The 13,294-nt window shown below is 44.7% G+C and overlaps 1 protein-coding gene across 1 annotated transcript in view; it reads left to right on the top strand.

Annotated features, from left to right (window-relative positions):
- The first annotated feature begins 3,689 nt into the window (after positions 1-3,689).
- The window catches only part of LOC118690009 (multiple epidermal growth factor-like domains protein 6), a 191,533-nt gene continuing 181,928 nt past the window's right edge, over positions 3,690-13,294 (top strand). The window contains 1 exon segment of the mRNA XM_054515880.1: positions 3,690-3,776. Within this exon segment, the coding sequence (XP_054371855.1) occupies positions 3,775-3,776 (2 nt within the window). The 5' untranslated portion in view covers positions 3,690-3,774.

Raw genomic sequence — 13,294 nt, 5'->3', positions numbered from 1 at the left:
CAGTTGACTACAAAACATGAAGAAAAAAAATCCCCTACCACAGGGATTTTGAGGTTTAAGGATATGAATAGGCAATGAAAAATTCTGCACTTTTCATTTAATAAATCCTCAATAATGATCAGATTAATTTGAGCAGCTGAGTAATCATTTCTGAAAACGTTCTCTGTTTTAGGCTGCTCTGCCATGCTCTCCATTCTGTTGGTGCTGATGAAAATGATGGTCCAAGGCTGGGATTAGTGAAGAAGAATCCAGAATTCCTGAGGATCCACTGACAGACACATTACCTCTGAAACAGGTACTATCCCTGCAAATTGTTCTTCCTTATTTCCCCTTCTCAGCTTCCCCTCTTTTTCATCCTACACCTGGGAATTGAACCAACAGAGTCCAAAAAGGGTTTTGGAACAATCCTAAATCAGGGATACTGTGAAGACAAATGGTAAATGTCTGCTACCCCAGCTGCTAAGTTAATTACTGTAATGGGAAACATCTTGACAGAAGCATTGCATATGGTTATTAGCAATTAACCCACCACTCCAAAAATCACAATTCTGCTAATAACAGAACAGAGCTCAGCCTTCCTAATTACAATCTCTGCACGAAGATTTCTTTATATCAGATTGGACTGTTAAAGCCTGTAACTAGCTACAATTTAAAAAGACTGGCAATGGAGATACTGAGAATTAGACAGAAAAATGAAAATAGAACAGGATGGCGTGACACTGACTCAAAGTTTTGGGCAACACTCGTTCATGCTTGGGGATACACAACAACTGTCACAGCCTGTTTGTAGGAAATTACACATCAAAATTAAAATGCTAATGAGGGGGGAAATATGCTTTAAAGTGGAGAGGATGGGATGGAACATTGTGAGAGATACCAAATACCAAATCTTTTACAGAATTCGTGATCTGGACGTTGTTGTAAATAATGTGCTGAATTTGGATTGCACTGGAATCTGACAGAACAATTTTCTGATCAACAGGAGAGGAGAATAATGCAATTTCCATCCCTTAGAAAGTCCTTCAGTACTATATGGAGGGCACGAGCTGTTTTTTTTTTTTTTCCCCTAACCACTTGTACTCCAGGCAATTTCATCCCATTATAACTGCACAAAGCCACCAAGGGGAATTGGCACTTTACCTGCTCAGCTCAAAAGCTGGTTTAGCTGAGCAAGATGCAATTTAATTTACTCCTTTTCCCAGTCAGGAAGGGAGCTCTGCTCAACCTGTCCAGTGACTGCTTTGGTAGTGGCCAGGGTGCTGTTTGTAGATGCTGAGGTCAAAGATGCAGGAGTTATAGCAAATAAATTTCAGGGCAGGAGGAAGGTGCCTGGTTGGTCATAGCAAGGATGTGGAATATAAAGAAGTCCCTAATGCTGTTCCCAGTGCCCTTTTTACCAGAGCCCAGTGTAAGAACTGGAGTAAATGAGTCAGCTTCTACCTCTGAGTCAGGTCTGAAGGTTTAACTGACTTGGGATCCCAGCAGATCAATTATCTCAGGAGGCTTTGAAACTCCTTCCACCCGTGCTGCAACTCCACCCATGGGAGTCATCCCATTAAAGTCAACAGCTCTGCAGGATATTCTCAAATAAAACACAGCAGAGGAGAAAACATCGGATTTGTAAGAAGCCACTGACTGGGTTGGCTTTGGAGCTCAGGACAATGTCAAGGTCACAGCAGCTAAAGCCTCCTGCCCAGAAAGCTGGGATTTTTTATTCCAGGGTTTGGCTGCAGCTGCATTTTGCTGTGTGGCCCCCAGGCAAAAGTTTCATCTATTAAGTGGCCTTCACTCTGCATTTCAGTACCTCCCAGTCTGCACATTGCTGGTCCATTATTCTTAACAACCGGGTATAGTAAATGTTGTGTATAATTTGTAATGATCACACACAGCTTTGAAGAACAACGTTGAATAGTTTAAGTTCCTTAAGATGGAAAAAATTAAAGTATTTTTAAAAGACTAATTTACCTCTCCTGGAAAAATCCCCAACAACTGAGGAATGAGATCTTTTGCTATTTTGCCATGATGTGATCCTCAAAATAATCCAGGTTGAGATGACATCACAGGACATAATGAACACTCAGCCTTGACATAATTAACATCTATTATTTTATGAAGAAAGATTTTCTGGGGTTTAAGAAATAAAATGATTAAAAACTGTGTTCTCTGCGGGAGGTAATGAGATTAGCTCAACACAAGGTCCTGTGGAGTTAAAACTACTCCAGACACAAGAAAGACTCTGCCATTCATTGGAAATTTCAGGCTACAATTGTTCTGCTCTAAGGCCAGATAACAGCTGCGATTTTCTTCCCCATGAAAAAGAAATCAGTTGATAAAATCTCCAAGGGATCTTGTCCATGCAAGCTTCAAAGCAATGAACAATATAAAACCAGTTTTCTTGTTATGAATGGCAAATGTTTACCTACTTCAGCGAAGGCCTTGGAAAATAAAAACCATACAGGAAACCACTTGTAAAGTGTGTGGAAAATGAGAAGTGGGTGTATCGTGTTACAGGGCTGCAAGGGAGACAAATGAATGCTCTGTAAAACAGAGGCTGACTCCTGGCTGGTGAGGATGCTGGTGCACCCACCCAGCTGTGCCTGTCACAAATTTGTGCAGGAGCTCTCTTAGAGCAAGGGGAGACCAAGCCACTGCACTGGAGTGGAAAGGAATCACAGATTTTAGCCCTGGCTGGCTCAGGGCCCATCTGCTGTTCACAGCCCAGTGCCTGGTTAGTCACAGCTCTCTGGAGAGAGGGAAACCGTGCTGTAATGCACCTGGAGACCTGCACTAGATCATAAAACGCTTAAGGTGTGTTTTTCTCAATTTTTTATTTGCTACTATGCACAGTTCCCTTTCCAGGTCAGTTGGTCTCCCTTCTCTCAGCAGGAAAGGGGAAAGAGTTGTGTTATGACAGCAGTAAAGGTCTGGAGAGATCATAAAGATGAGAGGATGGTCTGGAGGATGGCAGGCAGCGCTGGGATTTAAAAACCACTCTGAGTTCCCACTTTTATGTTCTTGCTGTCACTAACTCTCGGCAGCAGCGGTGTTATCCCTCCCTCAAGATGTTAAACGCGTTTATTTTCACGGTTCCCTCTCGGAAGCGCTCAGATACGATTGCACTGGGCATCCTGTACAGAACAAAGAAGGACCAGAGGAAATAAAGAGCGGCCAAGATCCGTGTCCGTCAGCGCAGCAGAGCGCTCTGGGCATCCCGGCAGCGCAGGGAGAGCGGCTGGAGGCTGCACATCCCTGCGTACGGACACGGAGAACATCCCTGCCCATCTCCTGCCGGCGCCGCTCCCCGCGGGGATGCGGAGCAGGGGAAGCTCCCTTTGCACAGCAGCATTCCCGCGGGGAGCGCCCGGGACGCGGGCGCGGGCATGGTCCGGTCCGGTCCGGTCCGGTCCGGTCCGGTCCGGCTGGGCACGGGCACGGGCACGGCTGGGCACGGGCACGGCACGGCACGGCTCCGGGTTCCGCGCTGCGGGGCGGGCCCGGCGGGGCGGGGATGGGGCCGGGCCGGGGCCGCCCCGCCCGTGGCGCGGCTCTGCCGCCGCTTTAAATGATTTGGGGGCCGGGGCTGCTGCTCCTGCCCCTGCTGCCGCTGCTGCTGCTGCGGGTGTCGGTGCTGCTCCGCTGCGGGTGTCGGTGCTGCTCCAGCCTCGCTCCCCGCAGCGCCATGCGAGCCGGGCCGGCGCTGCTGCTGCTGCTGCTGCTGCTGCGCCCGCGCTGCTGGGCTGCGCTCTGGCCGCGGGGCCGCGGCTGCAGCGGGGCATGTGAGTGAGTGTGGGTGTGCGGGGCCGTGGGAGTGAGTGTGCGGGGCCGTGGGAGTGAGTGTGCGGGGCCGTGGGAGTGAGTGTGCGGGGCATGTGAGTGCGTGTGAGTGTGCGGGGCCATGGGTGTGAGTGCGAGTGTCTGTGCGGAGCTATGGGTGTGGGTGTGCGGGGCCATGGGTGTGGGTGTGCGGGGCTCTGTGTGGGTGTGCGGGGCCATGGGTGTGAGTGTGGGTGTGCGGGGCTCTGTGAGTGTGCGGGGCCATGGGTGTCAGTGTGGGTGTGCGGGGCTCTGTGAGTGTGCGGGGCCATGGGTGTCAGTGTGGGTGTGCGGGGCTCTGTGTGGGTGTGCGGGGCTCTGTGAGTGTGCGGGGCCATGGGTGTCAGTGTGTGAGTGTGCGGGGTGTGCCCGGACACGCCGCCCGTGGCCCTGCCGGGAGGGTCCTGCTGCCCTCGGCTCCGCGGCGCGGCGGGGGAAGTTTGGGTGGGTTCGCTGTAACTCCGCGCATCCCCCAACCCGCGGGGCTGTCCTGGCGGGGAGGGAACGCTGGGCTGGGCTTGGCTCTGCCGCGGGAGGTGAAGGCAGCTCCGGGGCTGCTCCTACCTTTGCTATCAGCGTGGGGAGAGCAGCAGGACAGAGATCGGGGTGCCAGCTGGGGATCCGTGCGGGAAGGGAGCGGGGAGCGTCCCTCCATCCATCCGTCCCTCCATCCATCCGTCCCTCCATCCATCCGTCCTTCCATCCATCCGTCCTTCCATCCATCCGTCCTTCCATCCATCCGTCCCTCCATCCATCCGTCCTTCCATCCATCCGTCCCTCCATCCCTCCGTCCTGCCGCGGCCGGGAGCGCACAAAGAGCTGGGGCCGCACGTGTGCGGCTGCCGCGGCGCCGGGGAACTTTCTCCGAGGGGCTCTGCACGGCACGAGCAGCAAACGCTCTTTGTTGTAAACGTGCTGGAATGTTTGTGTCCGGAGGTGGTTTTCTGGTCGGGCTCTAGAAGAGAGGAGCTGGGCACATGCACGAAACCTGCGGTTAAAGTTTTCGCGTGTCGAAATTGAATGTTGATGGAAACTGTTTCCTGTGTACCTTTACTTTTTCTTGTGTACCTTTCCCGTGTTGCATTTTAAGGAATGTTGTGCTCCCCTCTCAAAGCTACCTCACAAGAGCCTTTTCAAATATCTGTGTATAGCCTAATTTCTTACCTCTCTTGTCTTCCTGGGTTTCATCTTCATCAACTTCATGCCACTCTTTCATAATTAATGTCTTGTATTGCTTTCAGTTTAGTTCTTTATTCTGTCTGAAAATTGAGATTTCCGAGCCTATTGCTCACTGGCTTTCTATGCAATACATATTTACACAGCATTTACCAGAAGTGCTTTTAAGGTGGTTTATATTACTCCATTTTGCTGGAGCACAAAGTATCCATCACAGTGCTAAGAGAAGTTAAGCTCATTCTGTGGTAAAACATTTTCCTTTGTTAAAAGTGCTCTGTGTTCCTTTCAGGCATGCTTTGTGCTCTCTTTCTGAGCAATTACTCTATCAGGAGGAGGAATAGCATTGGCCTACATTAATCTGTTTGCATTTGACATCAGTAATAACTATGATTCTGCACTTTTGAAGCCGGAGGTGCTGTTAACTGTGAATTGCCCCCAAAGAATTTGTGTTTGCCTTTACCTTACCTTTTAAAGTCTGTGTCACTGAAAGAGCAGAGGAAGCATTCCCTCCTGGAAGTGATGCTGTGTGAGGATGCTGCTGCTGGGCTGGAGTCACTGGGAGCAGCAGTGCACTCTCAGCCAGCAGCAATCAGGAGCAGCCACCCAAACCCCCAGACCTGTCAGAGCCTTGAGTGCTTTTCCCAAGAGTAGTATTCCTCAAATTACTGCCTTTCTTCCTCTTTTTCCTGAGTTGGGGCAAGTATCAGTATTGCTCCAAACTTTCTTGCTATTTAGGGACTTTATTGTAAGCACAAAGGCAAAATGTCACCACCCTTTAGGAGTGAGCCTGCCAGCTTTCACCAAGAAACAGTGACATGTCCAGGAGTACATTTTAATGAATCCCCTTTTCCTAACAATTCTGGTTTGACTTTGGTCATCTGCAGTCAATGAAATCAGAACAGCAAATGTATCCCTTGGAACACACCACGCTGAGTGTGTTCTTTGCTGTTGTTTTGATTGAGATCTTATGTGGCTGAGGCTACACAGGATATTCTTCATAATTGTTTTTGTTCTGTTGCTAACTTGAGCATTTGCTCCTAGCTAGAAATGGGAGGGATCTGTGTGGATGTTGGTGTTCTGCTTCCAAGCCCCCTGAGGAGATTTAATGTAGAACAGATTAGAGAATGATGAGATATTCCTATCAACTGCTTTTCCATACAATTAGCCCTTGATGATCCTCTAATAGAACTTCAGAGCACTCTGGAATGACCAGAGAACAGATATGCCATTTTCATTGTACAGCATATTTGGGCCTTTAAATGAGGAATTAACCATGTCTGATGATAAAAAACACATTTTTAACACTTTGTAGTGAGCTCTCTAGCCCAAAACTGGGGTGTGTAAGACAATGCAAGTGTGATGTGTGATTATCTAGAAATCAGGGGGAGCTGTGGGACAGCGCAGAAATGGGAACTAAAGGAGGACTTGAGTTGCTGTCAGAAGTGGTAAATCCTCTCCTAGACAAACATTCCCCTGGGAGCTGGAGCAGGACAGATGTCTGCTCGTAGTCAGGGGTGTAGGATAGAGCAGAGGCAGTGGAGTTATGAGCTAGGTGCTGGGAACCCCCTTTGTGCAATAAATATCACCTTTCAGAGTTAGGACTGGGATAGGCCTCAAGAACGGATTCTTCTGCTCCCAGGTGAGGTGGGTGAGGATTTCCTTGCAAAAGGCAGGAGATCAGTTTTGTTCTGTCAGCATTAAGCCCCCTGGCTGTGGCTCTGCAGGTCCAGGATGACATCTGAAGGGGCTGCTTTGCCTTTAGAGGATCCAGTCTCAATCTTGCAATAAAACTGTTTTTCTTTACTGCTCACATGTAGTATCTGCATATTTTCACTTTATCCACGAGCAGTCTGGTCTCATTCCAAGGAACACCTGGATGTAGAGCTGGATTCCTGGCTCAGTTACTGTTTCCCAGCTCCTTCTATTCTTTGGGGCAGTATCAGCTTTCTTGTGCTCCTCCTGATAAATCACGTTCCCAAAAGGAAATTCTAGCATCCACATGTTATCTGCATCTGCAAACCTCGAGTAAACCTGGCCCTTCAGCTGCTCCAGCTGTTGGGTGCAATGACACAGGGCTGGTTTTGCACCACTGCAAACAGATGTGCCTGTGGCCACTATCTTCAAGTGGCATAAATAAAAATTCCTTTTAAGGTATAATTAAAAAAGGCAAAGTCCACTATTTTCCACATTTCAAGAATTAGCTGCTGTTGTGCAAAGTGTTTCCATATGAGGGGATGCCTCTAGTTGTGATTGTTACAGCGGAACAAATTGCATGTCAATTTGAATATTTGGAATGCAGCGCAGAAAACAAAATGAGAAATGTTTCCATAAAGTATACAGAGATACAACTTAAACCTGGAGCCTGGAATTTTGTAATAATGCTGTCCAAATGATGTGAAAAGTAGATTGTGTAATCATTTCTTGGTGAGAAATTGTCTCAATGTATTGGCTGTTTAGCCAATATACTTTATTTTCACCTCCAGTGATGTCAATTTGCAGGCTGTGAGGAAAGATTGTCTTCCTAGCATTAAATAAGGGCCTAAAGTATGTTTCCTTTTTTGAGCTGAGCTGAATAATGTAGTGGAATCTCCTTCTACTTCTTTGGATGGGTTATCTTAGACTTGGAGGTTTTGCAGTTAAAAAAAATTTGCAAGTTTTTCTGGTGAAAATAAGGACCTGGTTTGCTAGTGGTGTATTCAAATTTGCACCATAGTTTAATTTTGTATTAAATTTTTACATCAAGTCGGATTAAGTATTTCTCTTTGAACCTTGGCTGAAGTGATTCTGGCAGCTGAGAGTCGTTGACAAATTTTGATTTTGGGCTGAATTTTACCTAGCTTGTTTTCAGCTGAAACCTCAAGCCCTTCTTCCCATTCCTGTCTGCTCAGACTCCATAGGGTTGCAGCAAACCCTCACTCCTCCAAACCCTACTCCAGCCTTTGAGGCTTGGACAATGTGATTTTAGTTAAGTATGGTTTAAACGCGTTGGCATAAAATTCCAGGCGGTTTCATCCCCTATTTTCCCCAAATTCCTTGAATTTGCAGTTGAAGACTGAGATGTTTCTGATCTTTGTGAACGTGAAGATCACACTGAACAAAAATAGTTTTTTTTAGCCTGTGCACTACAGGCTGCTGCCAGCAGATAGAGCTCATGCTGGTCAGCACTGCAGCACAGAATCCCATTCCTCAGGACTTGGCACTTCAAGCTTCTGTTTCACAGTTCCTAGAGGAATATTAATTTTGAATTTAGTCTTTTAACAGATGGCAAAGCGCTCTTTTCCTCTTTTTCTGCCCCAGTATATTCACTGTCAGGAGACCTGAAGATAATGAACGAGTGTCATGGTGGTACTGCGCTTTTCCTGATTTATGACGTTTTCCTGCTCTTCAGGAGAAAAATGAGATCAAGACTTTCTCCTAAACTCTGAAATAGCTGTAAGACAGCACAGTGAAATCTGATAGCCTGGAATTGTTATATTTATCAAAGATGAACTTGAACTGTAAATATTTTCCAGTTTTAGAAACTCCTGGGTTTGTGTCAGAGACATCATAAAATGGTTTTAAATCTCACAAGAGGTTTAGAAATTTCCTGCTTATAATCACAGTAGCTTACATGTATGATTCTTAAATCTTCACATTTAAGATAAGAAACTGAAGGGGAATGCCCCTTCACTTTTAATGGGATTTGATTTCTCACATTACTCTCCAAAAACACACTCTAAGAGGGAAAAGCTTCTCAGGTTTCTTTAGGTGTAATTGTTATGGAATGTTGCTATAGTTTAGTTATTTATGCAATAGTTTATTGTGCTTGAAATGTGTTTTTGCAGTATTTCTTGGGAAAATTACCCGTTTTTTGCTTTGACTTTTCTTCTGCATTGTTTATATCCAGCATTGCCTGTTTTTCCTAGTTGTAGGCATGCCATGATCTAGGTATGACAGGCTGTGGAATATTTTTAATAAATTTGAAGAAACCCCCTGGTGAGGAGGGATGAGATTATCTGTGGTGGCAGACCTGGTCTCCAGGTGACTTTTTAGCAGAACTTTGATGGAAGTGACACTTTGGCTCCCAGGGGGTTAACAGCCCATATTGCAGACTTGTGTTATTCACCAATTAAATACCTTCTCTCTTTGAACACAGTTAATAGATTTCCTTCCTCTGAAATCCAAGCCTGTTATTGCTTACATTCCCTCTCAAATCTATTGCTTTTAATTTATTTCTGAGCAGAAAGAAATTTCCTTTCATTACTGAGAAATCAAAGACATTTGAAAATTATGTACTGAACATATGCAGTTTGTGCTTTGGATTCCAGCTTCCAGCCTTGCTTTAAAACTAATCATTAATTGTTCCAGAGGGGAACTTGATATTTCTGCCTTTGCTGTGAGATGGTGTGGGCTGTGATGTGTGCTCTGAGCTCCATCTCTGAGCTCTGTGGTTGAATATTTGTGTGTGGAAAGGGGACTGTTGTTCAAGTCAGAGTGCTGACACTTGCTTTTGTGATCTGTAGTAGAAGCACCTTGCTGTCTTCCCTTTGTAAGTCAGAGCAGAGCTTGGCACAAAATCTTGTTTAGGAGAGAATGCCATGCCCAGACCATGTTTTATGTACATGACCTAATTCAATATTGAAAATTTAGCATAATGTCCCAAGGTGTGCCTGAGAATAGGCTTTATAGGGTGCTCTGTACTGTTTTTTAACAAAGAAATCCCCAGAAATTATGGAACAATTGGGTATTTTGGGCCTGGTCTTCTCAGGTTGGAATGTTCCTCTATAGAAAATGAGTTTTTATGCACCTCAGCCCTCAGGAGGCTCTTCAGTGGTTGCCCTTTTGTTTGTAATTGCCGGTGCTCTCCCTGCCTGACCAGTGCACCATCAATGGTGGAAAATACAGCTGTATAAACTTCTCTCATCATTATATTGCTTGTATCTGATAATTGTGAGTCAAAGCCTGTCCGTCTCTCTCTGTAGAATAACACCAGGAACTGTGGGTTATTTAGAACCTCACCATAAGTTTCTAATCCAAAAGATATAAATTGAGATTTTTTTTCCCCCTTCTACTTTGCCACTGTTGAACGCTAATCCACTAATGCATGTTAGTTTTTCTGTGGTTAAAATTAATTAAATATTTAGCTTAACCAAGTTTTCTTAATGTTAAAGCAAACAACCAAAAACCTCAAACCAAACAAAAAAAACCCCAAACCCCTCAAAAATGGACATTGGTATCAAGCTAATGATTTACAGGGGAGTAAAAGACTTGGAATATTTTAAACCTAAAATGTTGGCATGTAGGGATTTTTCTTACATACATTGCATACCTTAGATGTAATCATGTTTGTTGCAGTTTGATTGGAAGTTATATATTCCGTGTTATTTTAAAAGTAAGCTTTAAAAAAAGTTTTGCTTTGAAACTGCTAAAATCTGGCAGGCACCAAAAAAGCAGTGAACAATTCCTAGATATGGTTGCTGAAATAGAGCTGAGGATTTCAGTGCCTTCTAGCTCATTTCATTGTCAAACAGTGTGGCACCTGCTGTAAACCAGAGCGAGCTTTCTCTCCTTGTGACAGAGTGGTGTGACACTTGGAATGATTTTTGTGCTAATATTTGAACATCAGGTCCCTTTGTGCTTTCCTGCTGAAGGAAGCTCAGGTGTGTGCACCTGGCAGGTTTATTGGGGACTGGAGTTTACTGGGGTGTTGCACACAGGGCAGTGATAATGGCAGTGGGTGTATTTAATGTGAAATTACACCTAGAGCTTTCCTCCCTGATTTCACACTTTTACATCCTCAATTTAATGTGGATTTTAGACCCTTATCCGCTTTGTCTTAACAATGAGCACGTGCCAACTATTTCTTAGCCTCCTTTATGTGATATCCCATTAGTTTTCTATTTAGGAGACAGATCCTTGGGACCTGGGTCCTTAAATTTTGTAAAGCTGAGTGTTTGTGCTGGCCTGGTCACTGGTGCTCTCCTGGATGTAGTAGACAGAACTATAAAACTGGATGTTGCTGGGGATTGCATCTACATGACACTAAAAGGAAAAAAAAAAAACCAAAAACACTCCCTGATTTTAAAATGAAAAAAAAAAAAAAGTGGCTTGACCAATCATAGTTAAATGATCTGGATGTGCATGTTTACCTTCTGCTTTTCTTGCCAACCCAAATAGATTATTCTGTCCTGGGGGAGGGAGGAGGATGGTTAAGTGGAAGGTAAACGACAGGCGCTGCACTTTGATAGCAGCAAGAACCAAAAATCTTATTGTTGTTATAATAGCTGAGTGTGTAATTAATCATCTCCTATTGATCTGCTCTTCATCTAGATGCAGGGCACAAAGGCTGAAGGAACTCTCATGTTATTTAGCTGCTCCATCTCATCAGAGGGAGGATGTGAGTGAGACACAGCAGTGCATTAGTAACCTGTGGGATGGGGCAGCCTGGTGTGCTGGACCTTCCTGCACAGAGCCAGAGAGCAGCAGTGATAATGAGACCTAATCTAAATGAGCTTGGTGCTTACAATCCATGTCCCAGAGGGGCTGTGAACATCACAAATATTGATACAGGATCAGGAGAGAGCAGGGATTGATTAGTGGTCAAGGGAGCAGGATGTCCTAATTGTCTCTGGTAGTGCTGATTAATTTGATCAGGGAAATGAGCCTTAAAATAGATTAAGGGTAGAAAGGGGAGCTTGGCAGTTTAAAAAAATAAAAGCCTTTTCTGTCATTCTGGCCTTTGTGAATTATTAAGCAATATGTATCTTGAGACAAAATTTATATATATATATAAGCCAATATATGTAACTTGTTCTTTGGAACTTTTGTTTCTGTGGTCTATTTCCTGATTTGACTTTTCTTTTCCTGTGTTCAAACAAAATTTGGGTTTTTTTCTCCTTTCCAATTGAGATCATATAGATTAAAAACTTTCAATCAGCATCTCTTCTGCATAAAACATCATGCTGCTGGCTGTTTCTCCTCTGCAGTGCCACATGTTTCTGAAAGGTGCCACCTTGTCTTTCTAGAGCTCTTTTTTATAAGACAATGGTGATGTTGGAGGTGTGAGGGGGTTCAGACAGTTAACCTGAAAAGCTCCTAACCAAATCCTTTGTAGCAGTGTACAACTATTTTCAGATCAACATCAGTGCATCTCTGGTGCAAAACCAGTTATCATCACAGCAGTGGAGAATTTGGCCCTGACTGTAATCTTGGTTCCCTTAAGGAAACTCTTATTTGATCTTTTCAAACTAAAACTGAGTAAGCAGACTGAGGTTTTCTAAACTTTTAATAACAGCATAAGGGGAAGGAGCAGCAACCAATTAGTGTTTTGAAAATACAGGATTCCAGCAAGTTGCTCCTGATGACAGGTTTCATCTATTGACTGATTTATGGGAAGATCAATAGTGTTCAGGCTGCAAATTCGTCAGCTGAGGCAATGCAGGCTGCAACATCTCATTTTTAGGGAGATGCTAACAGCTGTCTGACTCAGTGTAGAAGGTGGTGTCATTCAGGGAGTCTCTGTGGAAAGACCTGAAATCAGACAGCCAAATTCGTCTTCGTTAATGTTTTGATTTAAAGTTTGTGCTGTTGAAAGAAATCTTTAGGGATATCTTGATGTGTGTTTGCTCTCTCACTGCTGTTAAATCTACCTACCTTCAGCTTTTTGAGTTGAGCTGGGTGAAAGTAGATGGGTAGAATGAGAGATTTACTTTGGCATTCCAGGTGTAGGGCAGAAAAAGAAAATATCCCTATCACGGAGATATGATGGACCTTAAAAATGGAAGTGTCCAAGGCCAGGGCTTGGAGCCACCTGGGTTAGTGGAAGGTGTCCCTGCCCATGGCAGGGGGTTAGAACTGAGTAATCTTTAAGGTCCTTTCCAACTCAAACCATTCTGTGATTTTTTTGTGGTAGATCTATTAATTTTCTCTTTAAAATTCCAAACACAGGAACGAATTACATCCCGCCTGGAGACGCTTTTAATTTTCTCTGAACTTTTCCCTTTGTGCAGTGGTTCACAGGCACCTCAGCCAGATGATTAGCCCAGGCTGCTCTTGCTCAGTGTTGGTCTAATTATCTGTTCATTAGAATCTCAAGTCTTGAGCTGGAAGTGTGTAGGGTGTCTTTGTTTAAAGGGCAGTCTACTAATGCAAATATTAAGAGAGCTTTCTGCCTCGCCTGAGTCAGACTGACAAGCTAATAATAGCCTTGGTGTTAGCCTTGGCTAGCACAGAGCACCAGTGCAAAAAGGTTTAAAGGGACTGCTGTATCCATCAAATCCTGGCCCATAATATGCCTTTGAGACTTTTGCTTGTTTTAACACTTAAA

The sequence above is a fragment of the Molothrus ater genome, chromosome 10 (assembly GCF_012460135.2).
Source record: "Molothrus ater isolate BHLD 08-10-18 breed brown headed cowbird chromosome 10, BPBGC_Mater_1.1, whole genome shotgun sequence".
NCBI classification, from domain to species: domain Eukaryota; kingdom Metazoa; phylum Chordata; class Aves; order Passeriformes; family Icteridae; genus Molothrus; species Molothrus ater.
The sequence above is the reverse complement of the archived record's forward strand: the minus strand, read 5'-3'. Positions and strand labels throughout refer to the sequence as shown.